At 49.0% G+C, this 22,391-nt stretch overlaps 2 protein-coding genes across 2 annotated transcripts; both read right to left on the bottom strand.

Annotated features, from left to right (window-relative positions):
* Positions 1 to 330: 330 nt before the first annotated feature.
* On the bottom strand, positions 331 to 6,682 carry LOC144737799 (uncharacterized). Its single transcript, XM_078620669.1, has 3 exons — positions 6,583 to 6,682; positions 4,964 to 5,036; positions 331 to 2,239 (listed from the first exon to the last, which is right to left on the bottom strand). Exon 3 carries the CDS (start codon positions 2,209 to 2,211, stop codon positions 1,357 to 1,359), a length of 855 nt encoding a protein of 284 aa, XP_078476795.1. The 5' UTR covers positions 2,212 to 2,239; positions 4,964 to 5,036; positions 6,583 to 6,682; the 3' UTR covers positions 331 to 1,356.
* Positions 6,683 to 11,068: 4,386 nt separating this feature from the next.
* LOC144737820 (uncharacterized) lies at positions 11,069 to 13,035 on the bottom strand. The gene has a single exon (XM_078620693.1). It carries the CDS (start codon positions 13,033 to 13,035, stop codon positions 12,124 to 12,126), a length of 912 nt encoding a protein of 303 aa, XP_078476819.1. The 3' UTR covers positions 11,069 to 12,123.
* Between the last annotated feature and the right edge of the window lie 9,356 nt (positions 13,036 to 22,391).

Genomic DNA, 22,391 nt, shown 5'->3' with positions numbered 1-22,391 from the left:
ACAGAGGCCACGCAGGGCTGAGGTTGGAGAGTGGCGAGATCGCCACAGAGGCCACGCAGGGCGAACGTTGGAGAGTGGCGAGATCGCCACACACGGTAAGACTCGGCACCGCCAGCCAGCGGTGACCGAGCACGGAGGAACGGGGAGCAGCGGTGGAGCTGCTGTGAGAGCAGCCGGAGGGCTGCACAGGAGATCTGCAGCGGAGCTGCAGAGGTGTGGAGGCTACGGGAGCGAGAGCAGCTATGGAGCTGCCAAGGGGAGAACTCTGAGCGAGGGCCATGCGGGAAAGGTGTAAGAACCCAAATAAAGGACACGGAGACAGAACCAGGATCGAGTCCTTTCTTACACCTGTATTAAAGACACCTGTTCACAGAAGAAATCAATCAATCAGATTCAGTGCGTAAATGGTTGTGAGGGGCACCGCAGGCGGTCAGGCTTGCTTCAACCCATGGTTGTGAAAATCCAGACGTTAATCAGCAAGGACCATTTCTTGTCCTAATTCGACAAAATCTATGTCAACACATAATACTAAATTATAATTCGTGTTGTGGAGAATGTTCCTCCTTTTCGTGTAACTTTTAATTGGTATGCCTTGTAACTGATGAATGATCGGAGTGTTCTCCCTATTATGAAGACAATGAGTTGCTCCAGAGGGAGATGCTTCCTGCAAACACAAAAGTACCATTTGACCTGTATCACAAGAACAAGGAGTCTCACCTGAGTTATCTGTACAGGTTACTTGCAAAACACACACTTTGTCCTAACATCACTTAATCAATGTTTGACCCTTATAGACAAAATGTTACATGTACGCACACAATCAGACAAGTATTCAGTCTAAATTATTGACAGGCATGTTAACAAAATTGAATTACTGCACTGGAATATACTGCATTAGGTTACATCCTATTAACAAGAAGCTAATTTTAAAAAATACGCAAAATCTGCTTAAGTGTATGTACAACATACTATATGAACCATTCAACACGAGTAGGCCATTGCATGCTGGTGTCTGGGTAAAAATTTAGCAAATTCTAAACATTACCTACAAACTCCACAACTGAGATGCCACATCAACCATCGCCCCCCACTGACAGGCTCTTGTCCACATGCAGGCTGGTGCAGGGCCACCACCTTGTGCCACACAGGGGCAGCTGCTACTTGGGGATGCCCTTCGAGTGTTTGAAATGAGATACGATACAAAACTCCGAGTTGCCAGAGGCGATCAAGCAAGCACAATATAAATGGCTCTCGCTCCTGGTTAGAGATCTACCCAACCCACAGGTCCACAAAGACTGGCCGCTCTTACCCTGCAGATTGAACCTAGGAATTGTGTTCAACTTCACATTCTTGTCATTAAAGGCCTGTGACAAAAATGCATCGATTGGAACGACATCGTCTGAAGCTTACGCATCTACCGGATCTCCATTTGACTTTCGATTGTCTCGGAGGAAGTCCACCCATACCTCTACTTTCAACACACTGCTGGGAGTTGCCTCGCTCTGCCTCACAGTCAGAATTCTCCTCCTGCTTCACGTTGCCACCATGGATGTGAAAGTCCGATATTGGAGTTGACTCATCTTCACACTTTACCTTCACTTCTTCGCTCTTCACCATCACCTCTTCATATTTCACCTCGATACTTTTAAAAGTGTCCAAGCTGGAATTTTCTTCCGGTTCTTGTTTGATAAGGGATGGGCTCATTGCGGCACTTTGACTTTCACAAGCTGATTTCAAACTCCACTCCTTGTGGATCTTCTGATGCTTGTGTGTTCTCTGGTGCATTACAACAGCAGATGAATGTGCAAATGCCTTCACACACACGCTGCACTCGAAGGGTTTCTCTCCCGTGTGTGTTCTCTGGTGTGCTACAAGAGTAGATGACTGTGCAAACGCCTTCCCACACACACTGCACTTGCAGGGTTTCTCTCCCGTGTGAGTTCTCTGGTGTTCTACAAGAGTAGATGACTGTGCAAACGTCTTCCCACACATGCTGCACTCGAAGGGTTTCTCTCCCGTGTGTGTTCTCTGGTGTGCTACAAGAGTAGATGACTGTGCAAACGCCTTCCCACACACACTGCACTTGAAGGGTTTCTCTCCTGTGTGAGTTCTCTGGTGCCGTGTCAAATTTCCAGGATTATTCGTGCTGTATGCACACCGGTCGCATTTCCGCCTTTTTGCACCGAGCTGCGCCGAGTGCCTTTGCTCCATCAGACCAAATCTGCAGAGGAAGCGGCAGCTGCAGACAGAAAAAAAGAAAATCCACACCATCTACACGTCAGTATCGAGGCACAGCGGAATGCATATATACACAGTCACACGTGACTTACACGCCAATACTTATTCATAGATTCATGATATAGTTGAAAAAGTGTCCCAAATTTATCACACGGGCTGTTGTGGCACACAGAGGGCAAATGGTTATAAACATGCCTAGGAAGCCCTCGTATCTTCAAAATGAATGTTAACCCGAAACTCCGAGCACACAATTCTAGGTGTCTGACTTTAAAAGGAATATTTATGAAAGCTAAATTCAGCTGACATAGAAAAAGATGTTGAAAATAATACTATTTGTGTTATGCACAAATGCATAAATTAATGTTCAATCGCAACTAAGAGGTGTAAAGCCACGCACAGATGTCCTTGATTGCTGTGATGAACAGTTCTGACTTCAGCTGTACGTGTGCTGTGATAACTTCCTGACTCCATTCTTACAAAGAGTTCCAGAGGAAAACTAAAAACTACTGTTTTGATATAACCCCCGTGCTCAATAGAGTTAATTGACTTTACTGCAAATACAAACTTGACGCTGTCACACACTCAGAGGCGGAGCCAGGATTTTCAGGTAGAGGGGGCAACCCCTCCAGCAATGAAAAATCGTAGGAGTTATTATTAAGTAAGGACTTGTCCCTTAATTTTTATTTCACCCGTGTGATCGGCATCGCGCTCGCTGAAGTCGTGTACTGGATACGCAACTGCGCACAATTCTGCAAGTTGCTTGTAACTGCTTTGCCGTTACTTATTGCCAATTATGGACACGGACTGTTGTCCTATCATCTCATAGAGTCCCTAGCATGTAATAATATTCCACACGGTGGCAGTGGGGGTCGCAAAATGCTGATTTATCTATATATATAAAAAGGAAATTTGTGAATGTGTCTGTTCTAAATGTTTAGCATACTTCCCGACATACAACAAACTTGAAATTTGGCACGTGGGTAGTTTCCAGACTGTACACAATGCAAAAAGTATAAAAATAGGCTTTTATATATTTTTGGGGGGGCGCAATTATGGATATATATATAAAAGGGAAATTTGTGAATGTGTGTCTGTTCGAAATGTTCAGCATACTTCCCGACATGCAACAAAATTGAAATTTTGCATGTGGGTAGCTTCCAGACTGGACACAATGCAAAAAGTATAAAAATAGACTTTTGTATTTTGGGGGGGGGGGGGGGGGCGCAATAATGCATATATTTTGCACGCAAGTGAGCGGTGATGTCATATCGGTGATGTCACCCACATGCGGCAGCGTTACGCAGTGTACCTGCTGACGTCACGCATCCCCCCCCCAACACTCCGCGTAGGCCATGTTTTAATCCAAGACAAGAATCCAAGTCCCGGGCGAAGCCGGGTAGTAAAGCTAGTCTATATATAAAAGGGAAATGTGTGGATATGTGTTAGTGACTGTTCGAAATGATTAGCATACTTCCCAAAATGCAACACACTTCAAATTTGTCATGTGGGTAGGTTCCATACTGTACACAATGAAAAAAGTATAAAAATAGACGTTTGTATTTTGGGGGGGGGGGGGGTGGGGGAAATGACCATGAAGTGTGTGGCGTCAACCCGCAACACACCTGAGTTAAGTGCTCTGCAATGCTTACCCCTACCATATGGCTCTTCGTGCGCCGTACTTCTCGAGCTGTTAACAGCGTGCTGGGAGATTTTAGGTGGCGCTTTGCTCCTGGACGATGAAGTCATTGGCTTCTCGGAGTTTCAATACATATCCGTGCGAAGAACAGGTACGACTGCCATCTTAAATATGAAGCAGAAATTACATCTGTTTGTTTGTGTGAAGCACCAAAAACTCTCCAACGCTGAGCTCTAGCATCATTAAATTTGCACAACTTATGCTGTCTGGAATGTCTAAGTGAACGTGACTATTTTCAGCTTGCCATGTCATTCCCTTCCCGAGTTGCCAAAATCGACCTTACGTCGAAGTGGGTTAAGGTTGAATTTTCTGCAGTGAAAAACATCCGATTTAGTTAAATTGATTTGTTTTGGCTTTTTTCTTTCTTGCAAGCATACGTTTTTTCAGGATTTTACAGTGAAATATAAGGGAATATGAAATTAATCCAAGACAAGAATCCAAGTCCCGGGCGAAGCCACGTAGTGAAGCTAGTTACTAATAAACCCCAATGATCCCATCGAAATTAGGGATTTCGATCGGACCGTTAGGGGGGCACGTGCCACTCCACCCCCACTTCCTCCACCACTGTCACGCACTGGCATAGTTCACAGGTGGTGGTGTGTCCAGACCCATGCCTGGCCACAATCACCTGCTCAGTATTAATGCTTCCTCACTCCACCAAGTAAATAATTGAGGATCAATCAACACAGCCGAGGCTGCGTGTCTCTCTCTCTGTGATCATGGGGATTTCCCTCCGGATCCCCCGGTTTCCCCGCCACGCGTCCAGAGTGAACACCGCCATGTGTCGAAAGTGAACACCGCCATGCGTCCAGAGTGAACACCGCCACACGTCCAGAGTGAACACCGCCACGCGTCCAGAGTGAACATCACCATGCGTCGAAAGTGAACACCGCCACGCGTCTAGAGTGAACACCGCCACGCGTCTAGAGTGAACACCGCCACGCATCTAGAGTGACCACCACCAGGCGTCTAGAGTGACCACCGCCACGCGTCTAGAGTGAACACCGCCACGCTGTTGACAAGCCCCACCTTGTTGTTATTGTTGTTGTGGGCAGGTCGCTTCTGAAAACAAGAGCGGTACAGCAGCTCCAGCGGGCGTGGCCTGGTAAAAAATGAAAAAAAAAACGGTGAATATTTAAAATAAAACAAAGTTACCAAGTAGCGAGCCAGGTGAAGAGAAATTAAAACATAAGCAAGATACTCTTGGGTTCTTTCAGTAAAGTAATGTAGAAAAAAATAATAATAGCATACGACGTTTCGATTGCAACACAAGCAATCATCATCAGGTACAAATGAAAGAGGAAAAAAACCTAGTGAACTCATAAATGTAATGCAATACAACACAGAGAGTCGGCTAACATTACAGTCAACACCCCACCTGGTCGATTACGTTCTTCCAAAGATTTCTCAATTTTAGAGAGACGAAACACAGACACGGAGACACATAGACAGAGAGAGATGACACACACATAGACACACAGAGAGAGATGACACAGAGACACACAGAGAGAGATGACAGAGAGACAGAGAGAGACACACATAGGCACACAGAGAAACAATGCTTCTGTGTCGAGGCCTTAAATAGAGAAAGAGATGGGTAGAGAGAGAGAGAGGGGGGGTAGAGAAATTAGCATGTCAATGCAAGGCCGTAGCCATGGAGTCAACTTTGGGGGGGGATCAAATCTTACAGGGGGTCTAGGGTCCCCCACTAGAAAAATATCTATATTTGAAAACTCATTTCCTGCCATTTCCTCCCTAAAATATTTTTAAAAATTCACTAACACATGGGATGGATTTTTTTTTATTTGATACAATAATGTGTAATAGTGTATTGTATTACATTGCTCTGTTTTTTTATTAACCTTTTCTTGTTTCATAGTGTGTAGTGGCAGAGATTAGGGATTCATAAAGTACAACGCAATCATATAAACAGAAATCTATGTATTGTTATATGAAGACAAGTCCAGATTTCGTGGCCAAGGTTTAGCAAATTGTTGTTTTTATTAACATAGCATCGCAATTATTACTTTTAAAGAAGATTTTTATAGCAATAAATTGGAGGGGCATATTTGATTATTAGAATTATTATAATATATAATAATTATTCTAACATATTATAATTATGGCCTTGTGTCAATGAGATATTTGGAGGTTTGGTGACTGCAGTAGAGGACACAGAGAGAGCACACTTAATCAAACAAACTTCGTAAAATTTGGAAATGTAATGCAATGCAACACAGAGAGTCGGTCAACACACAATGAACGCATAGCCTGGCAGATTACGTTCTTCCACAGATTGCTAAACTAAGCGAGAGAATTGAAGCAAACGCGATCAGGCGAGGGCAGGAGGCAAGGCCCCGCGTTGTAAAGTTCCAACCTGGACATCGCTTCCATGCTCGCTGCTACTCAATTGACATCCCTACGAGAGTGAGGCTCTACCTCGGTAAACAACAACAACCACAATCACCACCACAACCACCACCACTACAACCACCACTACAACCACCACAACAACCACCACAACAACCACCACCACCACCACAACCACCACCACTACCACCACCACTACCACCACTACCACCACCACATCCACCATCACCACAACCATCACCACAACCACCACCACAACCGCGATGAGAATTTCTCACCTCGGATTTCAGTTCACGCGCGGAGATGCAACAGCCACGCGGCAGCAGGCCGTGACGTCACTTCCTGGGTACAAGACACTCCCTTCCCGCAATGAGCGGGTCTTAACTTGAATAAATTATGTTAATGAGTCCAGCCCATACGACGGAGGGGTGGGGCGCGCGTGTTGTACCCGTCGCAATAAACTCGCGACGGCTTTAACGAATACATTATGTTAATGAGCCACCAGTCACCGGGCGTAGCTTTGCCCAAATAAGGATTGGCACTGGAACAGATATCGGCAGCGGCCGAGCAGAGATGACGTCACGCTCAAGAGCGCAGTGGTGGGGAGGTGGGTGACATGACGTCACTAGCGAGGCTAACCTACCCCTGGCGTTTGACGCCGATGAGGTCACGCTGAGCGGTGACGTTAGAGGGCGGGGTCAGAGTTCAAGTTTGTTGACAAGGGGAGCGGCAGTGTCGTGGTGAGCGCTGCGCTCCGCACCGACCAGCCGAGTTCCATTCCCGCTCGTGGCCAACACCGCCAGTGACGACTTTCTGAACCGGTCCTGAGCCTCCCCTACGTCGACTCAGCCTCAAACGAGTACCAGGTGCGGTGTGTCAACATCGCCACTGGGGAGACAAAGGCGGCCGGGCGTGGTGCTGGCCACCCACCCCCTCGTGTGCCGTCCCACCCTTAATAGGTGCTCGCTAACAGCACTTGCCCCGACATTCTGTTGCCTCCCTATCGCCGGAACCACTCCAGTGGGGATCTGTCTGCAGATGTGGCTCATGTCAGGCAGAGATTGCAACCAGGTGGACCGTTGTCAACAGGTGCAATCACAAGAGCGGCGTCGGCCCAGCTGCAGACTCACGACTTGATGGATCTTGGGAGCGAAGATGAGCTGCTGGATGTTGGTGGCAGCAATGGAAGCCAGGACAGCAACCTTGATATTGCCGCAGGTAGCACAAGTTATACTGGTTGGAACCTCCTGGTTACACCAGCCCACAGGAGATTATTGTGTCCGTCCGTCGTGCAGGGAGGGGCTGGGTGGGGAGTGGCTAGTCACCCCGTGGTGCCCTTATAAAACTTAACGTTTAACCTAATCATGCCGGCTTGTGCCCTCCCTCACAGTCGGGCATATTTGCGGAATACACCACGCCGCCGTTGATCCTAGCCATTGACCGAGCAACCCAATGTTCCTACCAGCTCTCTCCGCAGGAATGTGTTTCTGTTCATTTCCCATCACAACAACGGCAACAAGGGAATAACCCAAGAGTTAAATATTACCGCTTGATGGAATAAATTCTCCTTCACTTGCACTAAGTGGAGTGTAATTTACTGTTGCGTTGCACAATTTGTTGAACAATTTGTGATAGCCTTGTGACCTTTACAACTGACACACTGCCCCAAACAAGACGTAAATTTTGATCTTGTTCAAGGGTTATTAAAGGCCCGAACATTCCAACTCTGTGTGCGGTTTTTTTGTGCGTTGATATGCAAATTCCTTTGTCAATGCGCCCTCCTCTAACCCAGCAGCTTAAATATACGCTGCCAAGCTTGGTGGTGTTCATTCAGACGCTGTCTTTCCGACAGACCTGTTTTTCTCCTGAGGACGGCTGCTTGCGTTGTGGCCGAAACGTCGTGAGAATTGTATTTTATTACATTAAATTTTTATTTTATTATTTCCCTTCTACGTGACTTTACCGAAAGAACCAAGGAGATGAATCCTTGCAGTTATGAAAGCTTTAAATCGAAATCTTTAGAAATAGTTTTAAACAATCCAGAACGGTTTGCTTTTATGGAAACATTTCAACTGTGATTGTATTTGTTTGGGATGTCCCCACGGCAGTCGAGGTTTTTGGCAATGATCTGCAGGGATGGTGCGTTTCCGTTCCTCGCCGCGAGGGCATATCCTTGTTACTGCCCCGTCTGTTAGCGTTGGTTTACATTCAGAGCAGTGAAGAAGCCCGCTTATATTGCTTATGTTGTTGAGTTGCGTCGGCAAATAAACCCAAAGGGCAACCTTACCCGGTAAATACAGTAAACCATATAGTAAACCACTGTAGTCTTCGTTCCTGCAATGAAGGAATAACAAAGCTACACCAACTCTCCCCCGAAGCCCTCTTCTGGCTAGCAGACCTCGACATTTTCATTTATCTCCTGAACATATTACCAGATTTGGAGTAAATTGTAATATGGTGCCACCTAGTAGCGATACAGCTCAGACGAGTCTTTTAAGTAAACGGACGGCAAAGCTTAGTTATAGATTCATGTTCATCATCATTTTTTTCTGTCCTGGACTTTTGCAGCTGTTTTAGACTAATTTCAGGGTTCCGATTCCAAATCTGATCTCAGATTTGCTCTATCACATCTCATTTTATGCTATCGGCATACCCCATTTTCATTGATTTCATCCGAAATTAACTGTCACTTATGATTGCAAGTTGTTGCGAGTCAATGACTGCTTTAGTGTTAAAATATGGTGCTGTATTTTTAGGATAGTATGTTTATAATATTATTGTATGTAGATATCCACATTTATTTAATATTTTTCTTCTGCAGTTTTATTGAAAACACAATATTTGATATCTCAAAAACCTGATGTGATAGACAAAAGCTGATGCCAGATTTGGAATCAGCACCCCAAAATTACCTTAAAACCGTTGGAATACCTTATGCCAGAAAAAGTGTGTTGACCAGTGTTATCAACCATAATTAAATCCAATGCTGGATGGAGGCCTCTCCAAGCTGTCATCATCAAATTTTCTTGCAATGCAACAATTCACGGAGCACCTGCATACAAGCCGATTTCAGAGCTGTCCATCTTTGATCTTTATAGGTGCATTTGAAATTGTTTTTATACTCCTACTGATGCTCCTGCTGTTGTGGAGTGACTCATGCAGCAAGCTATGGCTACAGGGTTTGGTGGAACATGTTTTTTTGTCGTTTATTGTGAAATTTCGGTCACAGTTCCTATGATCACTGTTACATTGCTTATGGCTTGATTTTGGTGATTTCGAAACTTTTTTGGTTTAGCCATGTTTGTTTGTTGTAGTTCGGAGTTAGAATGATGGCTTTAATCTAAGTTGTCTTGTGGTTGTTGTTGTTTGACTTGCATCCCACTGGGATTTTTGCACAGCGTTGGTGTACGGTGCTTTTTTCTGGAAGAATTTGCAGTTTCTCCCTGGATTTTTCTGTTTGCGCATAGTCACTTTGAGATCTTTTCTTGTTCATGTTTTTCTTTTTTATTTGTTGCGGTTGCACCCGATTTAAGAGCCGAATGGCTCACAGGGCTATACCAAATAAATGAAATGAAACTGTTAAGGCTATATGGGGGATCTTTCTGTTTGTGTTAGGTGCTCGCTAACAGCACTTGTCCCTACAGTCTGTCCAGGCTATACGGGGGATCTTTGTCTTTGTGGCATGTAGCCGTGGGAGTTGAACGGGAGCCTGCTGCTACTGACAGTCGTTGACTCCGGTTGGGCAGACGCTGATAGACAGACACAGACAGACAAGACAGGCAGACAGACACAGACAAGAGGAACACAGAGAGAAAGATACACAGAGACGGCATAGAGAGACACAGATGTGAACAGAGAGATGTTGGATCGAACACACTGAACTCGCTCCATTGAAAGAGTTTCCTCGATCTTTGCCCATTCCCGGGAGTCGTTCTAGTTTCTATTTATTTCATTGTGTGTGGTGTGTACGTGTAAGCAATGTGGGATATCGATGTACACGAACATGAACAAGATCAGCAGACAAGACGTCTTTCATACTCTTTGGTTCTTTCGGTAAAGTCACATCAATTAAAACATGTTTAATAAAAAAGATGAATCATGACGTTTCGATCGCAACACGAGCAGTCATCCTCAGGCGAAAACATCCAAACATTGTCGCGGCAGAAGTCACGTGAGCTACGGCACGTGACAAAGATAAGGTGCCCCCCCTCCCCCCACCGTGGCTCGCCCCGCTCAGCTGAGCATTGTTTTAATGCGGTGGGCTCACGCGAAATTTATTTCTGTAAGACGAAGGTACTTTGAAAACCCACTGGCGATACTCTTTTATATAAGCGCACAACTTCATCTGTGACAAACGCTGCACTTTCCGTCGTTTTCATACATGGGGCGCTGCAAACCTACGCGCCCCCTGCATGAACGACGGAGGCGCAGGAGGCGCAGGGACAGACGTTCGATCGCGTTGGAATCGATCTGCAGACGGCTGTCTTCTGGCACGGCCAGCTCTGTCACCTTTTCTCGATTCCGTGATCTCAACCAGGTAAAAGTCCGCATCGAACCGAATCCCCGGCAGGGCCATCTACTTCACGACGAGAGAGAATTCACACGAAATGTTTTCAATGAAGTCTTCCAGATGTAAAATATCAGCTTTTAATTAAGAAATACAATTATCAAATTCAAAACATAATACAATTCAAAGTTGTTTCCTTTTAAAACTTCAAAAGGGAGCATCGGGTGCTGCGTGAATGCGTCGTTTGTGGACAATTTTTTCGTGACTTTCCTGGCCCAAGGCCGTAAATGGTTGTGAGGGGCACCGCAGGCGGTCAGGCTTGCTTCAACCCATGGTTGTGAACATCCAGACGTTAATCAGCAAGGACCATTTCTCGTCCTAATTCGACAAAATCTACGTCAACACGTAATACAAAATTATAATTCGTGTTGTAGAGAATGTATCTCCTCTACGTGTAACTTTTTAGTGGTATGCCTTGTGAGTGATGAATGATCCGAGTGTGCTCCCTATTTCTAAGACAATGAGTCGCTCCAGAGGGAGATGCTTCCTGAAAACACAAAAATACCCTTTGACCTGTATCACAAGAACAATGAGTCTCACCTGAGTTATCTGTACAGGTTACTTCCAAAACACACACTGTGTCCTAACATGACTTATTCAATGTTTGACCCTTATAGACATGTACGCACACCATCACACAAGTATTCATTCTCAATTATTGACAGGCATATGAACAAAATTGAATTACTGCACTGAAATATACTGCATTAGTTTACATCCTATTAACAAGCTAATTAAAAACTATACGCACCGTCTGCTTAACAGTGTATGTACAACATACTAATGCACCATTCAAAACGAGTCGGCCATTGCATGCTGGCATCTGGGTCAAAATTTAGCAAAATCTAAACATTACCTACAAACTCCACAACCGAGATGCCACATCAACCATCGCCCCCTACTGACAGGCTCTTGTCGACATGCAGGCTGGTGCAGGGCCACCACCTTGTGCCACACAGGGGCAGCTGCTACTTGTGGATGCTCTTCGAGTGTTTGAAACGAGATACGATACAAAACTCCGAGTTGCCGAGACGATTAAGCAAGCACCATATAAATGCAATTCATAACATAGTGAATGCTTGGGAACTTAATGGCTCCCACTCATGGCTAGAGATCTACCCAACACACAGGTCCACAAAGACTGGCCGCTTACCCTACAGGTTGAACCGAGGAACCGAGTGTTCAACTTTACATTCTTGTCATTAAAGGCCTGTGACAAAGGTGAATCTATTGGAGGGACATCGTCTCAAGCTTACACATCTACCGGGTCTCCATTTGACTTTGTATTGTCTCGGAGGAAGTCCACCCAAACCTCCACCTCCACAAACTGCTGGGAGTTGCCTCGCTCTGCCTCACAGTCAGAATTCTCCTCCTGCTTCACGTTGCCTCCATCGATGTGAAGGTCCGATTTTGGAGTTGAATCTTTATCTTCACATTTTACCTTCACTTCTTCACTCTTCACAATCACTTCTTCACTCTTCACCATCACTTCTTCACATTTCACCTCGATACCTTTAAAAGTGTCCAAGCTGGGATTTTCTTCCGGTTCTTGTTTGATGAGGGATGGGCTCATTGCGGCACTTTGACTTTCACAAGCTGATTTCAGACTCCACTCCTTGTGGATCTTCTGATGCTTGTGAGTTCTCTGGTGTTTTTGAAGATGTGGTGACTGTCCAAACGCCTTCCCACACACACTGCACTTGAATGGTTTCTCTCCCGTATGTGTTCTCTGGTGTACATGAAGATTTGATGACTGTGCAAAATCCTTCTCACACACACCGCACTTGAAGGGTTTCTCTCCCGTGTGTGTTCTCTGGTGTAAATGAAGATTTGATGACTGTGCAAAATCCTTCTCACACACACCGCACTTGAAGGGTTTCTCTCCCGTGTGTGTTCTCTGGTGTTTTACAAGAGTAGATGAATGTGCAAATGCCTTCCCACACACACTGCACTTGAAGGGTTTCTCTCCCGTGTGTGTTCTCTGGTGTTTTACAAGAGTAGATGAATGTGCAAATGCCTTCCCACACACACTGCACTTGAAGGGTTTATCTCCTGTGTGAGTTCTCTGGTGCCGTGTCAAATTTCCAGGATTATTCGTGCTGTATGCACACCAGTCGCATTGCCGCCTTTTTGCACCAAGCTGCGCTGAGTGCCTTTGCTCCATCAGACCAAATCTGCAGAGGAAGCGGCAGCTGCAGACAGAAAAAAAGAAAATCCACACCTTCTACACGTCAGTATCGAGGCACAGCGGAATGCATATATACACAGTCACACGTGACTTACACACCAATACGTATTCATAGATTCATGATATAGTTGTAAAAGTGTCCCAAATTCATCACACGGGCTGTTATGGCACACAATGACAGGGCAAATGGTTATAAACATGCCTGGAAGCGCTCGTATCTTCAAAATGAATGTTAACCCAAAACTCCGAGCACACAATTTTGGGTGTCTGACTTTAAAAGGAATATTTATGAAAGCTAAATTCAGCTGACATAGAAAAGGATGTTGAAAATAATACTATTTGTGTTATGCACAAATGCATAAATTAATGTTCAATCGCAACTAAGAGGTGTAAAGCCAGGCACAGATGTCCTTGATTGCTGTGATGAACAGTTCCGACTTCAGCTGCACGTGTGCTGTGATAACTTCCTGACTCCATTCTTACAAAGAGTTCCAGAGGAAAACAAAAAAACTATTGTTTTTATATAACCCCCGTGCTCAATAGAGTTAATTGACTTTACTGCAAATACAAACTTGACACTGTCACAGACTCAGAGGCGGAGCCAGGATTTTCAGGTAGAGGGGGCAACCCCTCCAGCAATGAAAAATCGTAGGAGTTGTTATTAAGTAAGGACTTGTCCCTTGATTTTTATTTCACGCGTGTGATCGGCATCGCGCTCGCTGAAGTCGTGTACTGGATATGCAACTGCGCACAATTCTGCAAGTTGATTGTAACAGCTTTGCCGTTACTTATTGCCAATTATGGACACGGACTGTTGTCCTATCATCTCATAGAGTCCCTAGCACGTAATAATATTCCACACGGTGGCAGTGGGGGTCGCAAAATGCTGATTTATCTATATATATGTAATAAAGGATTCGACCACGATCTCTGGCTCAGTGTCCTTTATTTGGTCCGTACTGTATTACCCACACGGCTGTCTCCTCTTTGCTTAGTCCCCACCGTGCTGGCTCCGATGTCTCTCTCTTCTCCACCAGCAGCCCCTCTGTTGGCCTCTGTCGCTCCTGTAGCCCCCACAGCAGCTCCGCTGCTGTTACTCACTCTCAGCCCCCTTGGCTGTAATCGCTGCTGCTCTTCTCGCTCTTGCTTACTCCGCAGCTCTGACAGCCTCGTGCTGTCTCGCCTCCTCGTCGCTCCTGCGACTCTTGGCAGCCACACCGCTGCCTCTCACACACAGCCTTACTGCCTATTTCTATCTGCAGCTTTACACCTCCCAGTAGCTCCCTACTGTTCCCGGGGTTGGCTCCCGCTCCGACGGTGCCCCCTCGGCTCGTACGCCCGCGTGGCCCCACACCTTTCCATTCACACCCCGACTGACTTCTCTTTCCGGTTTACCCGCTTAAGGACCCCAACCTTTCACCCACGTCACCTGGCTCCGCCTCCTCGTGACGTCACATCCGGAAGGTCGCTTTCGCCCGCATTACACCACCCTCCCCCATAGAAAAAACCCAGCCGACCTCGGCTGAACAATACCAAAGCGTAATGCGGTGAACCGACCTTCCCCCTCAAAGGACACTAAGCATGCAATATAACAACAAGAACAACAACACAAGTAACATCGACGAACGTACGAAAGCATGCGATAAATACGACGGCAAGAACAAGAACAATAACAACATACAATCAACGAATCGTAAGTGATTTGGAACGAGTGCGGGTCGCCGGCCTGTCCCGGACGGTCGGCGGCCCACTTGTAGAACGGGGACGCGATGGAACACGAGGAATGACAGGGGGTAAATCCCCTGCTGCGATTGGAAGTCCACCGACGTCTCGTGTCCCTGACGAATCAGTCTTGGTCGTGTTCCGCGAATGCGCCTGCAGCGGGGTCGGAAGGGTTGCAGGGCTCGAAGGTCCCGCAGCCCTGGCAGGCGCCCTCCGAACAGGCCCACTCCTCCCCCGCGGTGTCACGGTCGGCCTGTCTGGAACAGGTACGACAGACGCTCTAGCAAGATCAATGGACGCCGGCGGGGAAGAGTCAGAGTCAGCAGCAACAGACCCCGGCAAGGCAACATTGGGAGATGACGCATCACGTAGGGGAGCAACATATGGTTTCAACCGCGACGTATGAACAAACCAACGGCGAGACCCAATCTGAACGCGCGCCGACTGTGGATTGGGAACCTCAATGAGGCGCACAGGACCATGCCAAGGTTTGTGCAATTTAGGAGAGGTCCCCGGCCGCACCTGCGGACAATGGAGCCAGGCCAGGTCACCAACCTTCCAGGGGCACTCCCCCTCAGACCGCCGAGCATACCGCTCGTTCCGGGCCTGGGCTTTGGCCATAGCCACGCGGGCGTTTTCCCGCGCCTCCGTAACCCGGCGAACCGTGTCCTGAATGTATTCAGGGAGTGGTTTACGAGGTCCCTTCACCCCAGTACCCAATTGCACATCCACCGGAGGCACGTTTTCCCGACCATACATAAGGTAAAACGGCGAATACCCTGTAGCCGCATGGGGCGTCATCCTGTACGCCGAAAGCACTCCGGGGATGTGCAGATCCCAATCTGATTGCTGTTCACTCACAGTATGGCAAAGCATGGCAGACAATGTCCTGTTCAGCCGCTCAACCATACCATCCGTCTGCGGATGGTATGGGGATGTCCGTATTTTCTTAGTCCCAAGGCCCGCACACACTTCAGCCAATAATTTAGAAGAGAAATTTCGGCCCTGGTCCGTGAGGAGTCTCTCAGGTGCCCCCTTGTCCATAATGTACCCAAACAAAAATGCGTCGGTGATGGCCGCGGCCGACTGATTGGGCAACGGCCAGGCCATCGGCCAACGGGAGAGATACTCAACCCCTACCAGCAAGAATTTATTTCCCCTCGCCGATGGTGGGAAGGGTCCCAATATGTCCAGTGCCACCAATTCATTGACTCTAGACACCTGAATCGACTGGAGAGGCGGCACGTAAGGATGTTTAGGCGGCTTACGCCGGGCGCATTCAGGGCACGCGCGCACGTGCCCTACGACATCTGTCGCCATGCCGTGCCAAAAATAATGACGTTGTAACGTCAACAAAGTCTTCTGCACCCCTAAATGCAATAGTGTGTCACAATGGAGAGTTCTAATCAACTCAAATCGCAAGGACGTTGGTACCACCACACGCCAGCTTTCCTGGAACCTTTCTCGCCACATAAGCAGACCATCTCGGAGAGCGGTTCGCGGCCCCACAGCCGAACTCGGACTCCCATTGTCCCTCATAGACCGCTTCCGCATGGACAACAACGACTCGTCCATCATCTGTTCCCGAATCCAGACAGACCGCGGCAGATTTAAAACCCCGTCAGTCGGTCCGGGTTCCATCGGAGTATCTGACTTCTCGACGGCCAACGTAAGCGGCTGAGGGGGGTTTAAAATCGGCGAACACCTATGCGTCCCCGACGTACATTTACAAGGGGCGCGCCCTGGTAATCTGGAAAGTGCGTCAGCGTTCGCATGGCGCACTCCCTTCCGATGTTGAATTTGGAAGGAAAATTCCTGCAGCGTGTCCAACCAACGTGCCCACTGTCCCGATGGCTGGTCCATTTTAAGTGCATATTGCAAGGCCGCATGATCCGTACGCACAATAAAAGAACGACCGTAAAGGTACGGTCGAAATTGCCGTAGGAAAAAAACAACCGCCAAAAGTTCTCTACGAGTGACACAGTAGCGTGTTTCCGCAGGCGACAAGACTCGGCTACCATACGCCACGACGCGCTCTACGCCCCCTTTAGACTGTGATAATACCGCCCCAATACCTGTGTCACTCGCGTCCGTATCAAGAATGAAAGGGCGATCAAAATCGGGATAATCCAATGTCGGGGCCGTAGCCAATAGATCACGCAGACTCCGAAAGGCCGCCTCTTCCGGCTCTCCCCAAACAAATTTCCGTCCTTTACCCGTAAGGAGATGCAAGGGCCTCGCAATCGTCGCAAACCCCGGCACAAATCTTCGGTAATACGAGGCAAATCCCAAAAACCGCCGAACATCCCCCACGGAGGCCGGAGTCGGCCAATCCCGGACACACGCCGTCTTTTCCGGATCCGTGGACACCCCCTCTGCACTCACAATGTGCCCCAAATAACGGACGGACCGTTGCAGTAGGTGGCATTTCTTTGGTTTGAATTTCAAATTGGCAGAGCGCATCCTCGTGAACACTGTCTCCAGCCGCGTTAAATGTTCCTCAAATGTGCGGCTGAACACAATAATATCGTCCAAATATATAAGACACGTCTCCCACTGCAACCCCGTCAAAACGAGCTCCATCAATCTTTGAAATGTAGCAGGGGCCGCATTCAATCCCATCGGGAGGCAGTTGAATTGAAATAACCCCTGCGGCGTACGGAATGCGGTTTTCTCCCGTGAGGACTCGTCAAGGGGAAGCTGCCAAAATCCCGAAGAGAGGTCCAGTGTGGAAAAGAACTTAGCCCCCGACAATGCGTCAAGGGAGTCGTCCACACGCGGCAGGGGATACGCATCTGCCACCGATATCTTATTCAATTTCCGGAAATCAACACAAAATCGCAAGTTGCCATCCTTTTTCTTAACCAAGACCACAGGAGCGCCCCATGGGCTGTTAGATGGCGATATAATGTCCGCAGCCAACATGTCTTCCACCGCCCCCCGAACGTGTTCTCGCTCCGCTGGACTCATCCGATGCGAATTTAATCGAATAGGGGCAGCGTCGCCCGTCTCAATGTGATGGGAAAGCAACGATGTGCGTCCCAAATCCAAATCATCGGAGCTGAACACATCCGAATACGTCAGCAACAATTTACGCAGCGCATCACGTTGCCCCACGGACAGGGAAGAATTTTCGTCACATAAGGTAGCGATCCAACGATTATCCGAACCCCTTGGCTCGGAAACACCAGCGACCACTCCTCGGCGATGCGGACAATCGCGCGTCGCAAACGCCGTAGTGGCATGTGCCACAACCGTACCGGCCGGAACACGGATGTTTTCCACCCCCGCATTAAGCACCTGTAAAAACGGTAATTGATCCGGCCGGACGATGGTCTGTGCCCCAACTAACGCCAACCCTGTTGTTATCGTGGCGGATGGCGACAACAAGACCCCTACTGCTCCTAGCCGATTGGGCAGGGGCTTCCGATACCGCAAGGGTATAAGCATCTGTGAACCAGGTGGGATGTCCACAGATGCGACGGACAGCGCCTGCACCTGTACGGCCGAAGCAGGTCGCCCCCAGGGCGACGGCAGAAACGAGATTCGACGGCCCCCCGGCAATTCAATACAATTTTCATTGATTTTAATCAAAATGGGCATCTTAGCCAAAAAATCCGTGCCTAGTAAGCAAGGAACCGCCAAAGATCTCGATATTAACACAACGCCCGAAGCCGACACATCCCCAATAGATATCTTAGCATCCACCTGGCCCACGATACCCATACTACCCCCGTTCGCAGCGACGCACGACCCATAAACCGGACGCACAGCCCCCGGCGGAATGCCCAACAGATGGAAAATGACATCCGATATAATAGTCGCAGACGCTCCCGAGTCGACCAAAATGCGCACGTCCACACCTTGTATAGACCCCGGTACAGTGGACGAACCCGTAGCGGCCGCGACAACTCTCCGTGCCAATTTGCGCCACTGCGTAACTGAACGACAAGGCCCCGTCGATGGCCTTTCTTTAACAACAACAATAGGATCGCGCAACACAGGTGGTGGGTGAGGTGTAAAGCCTTGCCGGGTGTCTGGTGCGTGCCGACATGCCTGTTTCGGAGGTTCCTTGGTCGGCTTGTCCGGTGTTGTGGCCTCCTGCTGCGGCGGACCCGGGAAGCGGGCCCAGCAATCCCTGGCGTAATGGCCCCTACGGCCGCAGCGGAAGCAATCGGCATCGTTGCGCCGAAGCGCAGGTCTTGCATCCCGACGGCCCCGTTCCGATGGCGTAGCGCGCGGCCCCGGCCTTCCGCGTCCCGACCATGGAGAGGAGGCGGCCGTCAGCTCCCGAGGACCCCGCTCATCCGGCACATAGATCGCCTTTGTGGGGTCCCACCCCATCGCGCCTCCTTCCTTGACGGGCCCACCCGTCCATGCCGCCACTTGCTTCCAGCGACGGAGATTAAACTGCGCATCCAGACACTTTGCTGCCGCCCTGGACGTGAGCTTCTCATGCCCACACACAGGCATGGGGATCCCCAGATCCCGAGACAGCTCCAGCATTTTTCCCAATATGAGAGGCTCGAGCAGATCCTGTGGCGTCTCAGGATATGCTGCCATGGCCAGCTCCAACACCGCACCCCTGAACGCCACGGGCGATTCTTCGGGTGCTCGTTGTCGTTGAGCGAATCGCCGATGCGCGTCGTCAGGTGGCTCATAGGCGTCGGCCATTTCCTCAAAAACTCCACATAAAGTCTTCTACTTATCGGCCGTTATGGAACGGAAAAAGCGAACAGATTCGTCGTCCAGTAGAGTCGGCAACACTTCCAAAGCCTCCGCATCGGTCCATCTTGCTGAACGAACCGCCGCCAAAAATCGGCAGGCGAAAGCGCTCCAATCGCCCCCGATAGAGAATTCCTTAACTGTAGTAAGGTGGCGACTCCGACTCCTCTTTACGCCGTCTTCCAATGATGGTTGTTCTGGAGGCAAATTCAAAATGGCGTCGGCCCGCGGCGTGGCCAAGATGGCGGTTTGGCGCCGCGGAGCGCGCAAGATGGCGTCTTCTTGCCGCGTGGCTAATGGCGGCGGCAGGGCAGGCAACGTGGCGGCCCGTGGAGCACCTTCTCCTTCCGCCGTCGTCCTTGGCGTAACGAGGTGACATAGATGCGCCAGGACGTCCCTGAGTGTCTCCAGTTGTTCTGCCACCTGTTGCCATCTTTGATCAGCGTCCGATGTTGTTGACGGACCCGCCATCGCGCCGACATCTTCCACGCCCGTCCCCGTGCTCAGCAGGGCTCTCCTCCACCACCCCAGCAGAATCCGTGGTCGGAGGGAATTCGTCGTCGTCGGACGAAGAAGCCGATGCTGGCGCCGGAGGAATTTTCTTCCTTACTTGCTTAGACATGCCGTTTCACTTCTGACACCAGTGTAATAAAGGATTCGACCACGATCTCTGGCTCAGTGTCCTTTATTTGGTCCGTACTGTATTACCCACATGGCTGTCTCCTCTTTGCTTAGTCCCCACCGTGCTGGCTCCGATGTCTCTCTCTTCTCCACCAGCAGCCCCTCTGTTGGCCTCTGTCGCTCCTGTAGCCCCCACAGCAGCTCCGCTGCTGTTACTCACTCTCAGCCCCCTTGGCTGTAATCGCTGCTGCTCTTCTCGCTCTTGCTTACTCCGCAGCTCTGACAGCCTCGTGCTGTCTCGCCTCCTCGTCGCTCCTGCGACTCTTGGCAGCCACACCGCTGCCTCTCACACACAGCCTTACTGCCTATTTCTATCTGCAGCTTTACACCTCCCAGTAGCTCCCTACTGTTCCCGGGGTTGGCTCCCGCTCCGACGGTGCCCCCTCGGCTCGTACGCCCGCGTGGCCCCACACCTTTCCATTCACACCCCGACTGACTTCTCTTTCCGGTTTACCCGCTTAAGGACCCCAACTTTTCACCCACGTCACCTGGCTCCGCCTCCTCGTGACGTCACATCCGGAATGTGTGTCTGTTCGAAATGTTCAGCATACTTCCCGACATGCAACAAAATTGAAATTTGGCATGTGGGTAGCTTCCAGACTGGACACAATGCAAAAAGTATAAAAATAGACTTTTGTATTTTGGGGGGGGGGGGGGGGGGCGCAATAATGCATATATTTTGCACGCAAGTGAGCGGTGATGTCATATCGGTGATGTCACCCACATGCGGCAGCGTTACGCAGTGTACCTGCTAACGTCACGCATCCCCCCCCCCCAACACTCCGCGTAGGCCGTGTTTTAATCCAAGATAAGAATCCAAGTCCCGGGCGAAGCCGGGTAGTAAAGCTAGTCTATATATAAAAGGGAAATGTGTGGATATGTGTTTGTGACTGTTCGAAATGTTTAGCATACTTCCCAAAATGCAACACACTTGAAATTTGTCATGTGGGTAGGTTCCATACTGTACACAATGAAAAAAGTATAAAAATAGACGTTTGTATTTTGGGGGGGGGGGGGGGGTGGGGGAAATGACCATGAAGTGTGTGGCGTCAACCCGCAACACACCTGAGTTAAGCGCTCTGCAATGCTTACCCCTACCATATGGCTCTTCGTGCGCCGTACTTCTCGAGCTGTTAACAGCGTGCTGGGAGATTTTAGGTGGCGCGTCGCTCCTGGACGATGAAGTCATTCGCTTCTCGGAGTTTCAATACATATCCGTGCGAAGAACAGGTACAACTGCTATCTTAAATATGAAGCAGAAATTACATCTGTTTGTTTGTGTGAAGCACCAAAAAACTCTCCAACGCTGAGCTCTAGCATCATTAAATTTGCACAACTTATGCTGTCTGGAATGTCTAAGTGAACGTGACTATTTTCAGCTTGCCACGTCATTCCCTTCCCGAGTTGCAAAATCGACCTTACGTCGAAGTGGGTTAAGGTTGAATTTCCTGCAGTGAAAAACATCCGATTTAGTTAAACTGATTTGTTTAGGCTTTTTTCTTTCTTGCAAGCATACATTTTTTTCAGGATTTTACAACGAAATAAAAGGGAATATGAAATTAATCCAAGACAAGAATCCAAGTCCCGGGCGAAGCCACGTAGTGAAGCATGTTACTAATAAACCCCAATGATCCCATCGAAATTAGTGATTTCGATCGGACCATTGGGGGGGCACGTGCCACTCCACCCCCACTTCCTCCACCACTGTCACGCACTGGCATAGTTCACAGGTGGTGGTGTGTCCAGACCCACGCCTGGCCACAATCACCTGCTCAGAATTAATGCTTCCTCACTCCACCAAGTAAATAATTGAGGATCAATCAACACAGCCGAGGCTGCGTGTCTCTCTCTCTGTGGTCATGGGGATTTCCCTCCGGATCCCCCGGTTTACCCGCCACGCGTCCAGAGTGAACACCGCCACGCGTCCAGAGTGAACACCGCCACACGTCCAGAGTGAACACCGCCACGCGTCCAGAGTGAACACCGCCACGCGTCCAGAGTGAACACCGCCACGCGTCCAGAGTGAACACCGCCACGCGTCCAGAGTGAACACCGCCACGCGTCCAGAGTGAACACCGCCACGCGTCCAGAGTGAACACCGCCACGCGTCAGAGTGAACACCGCCACGCGTCCAGAGTGAACACCGCCACGCGTCCAGAGTGAACACCGCCACGCGTCCAGAGTGAACACCGCCACGCGTCGAA

This window comes from Lampetra planeri, chromosome 74, assembly GCF_965212315.1.
Source record: "Lampetra planeri chromosome 74, kcLamPlan1.2.h2, whole genome shotgun sequence".
NCBI classification, from domain to species: Eukaryota; Metazoa; Chordata; class Hyperoartia; order Petromyzontiformes; family Petromyzontidae; genus Lampetra; species Lampetra planeri.
Note: the sequence above shows the minus strand (reverse complement) of the source record. Positions and strands in the feature narration are given on the sequence as shown.

What these genes read in the sequence shown, in the direction of transcription:
- LOC144737820 (XM_078620693.1), bottom strand. Translation starts at nt 13,035, where the DNA reads ATGGAGCAAAGGCACTCAGCGCAGCTTGGTGCAAAAAGGCGGCAATGC.
- LOC144737799 (XM_078620669.1), bottom strand. Translation starts at nt 2,211, where the DNA reads ATGGAGCAAAGGCACTCGGCGCAGCTCGGTGCAAAAAGGCGGAAATGC.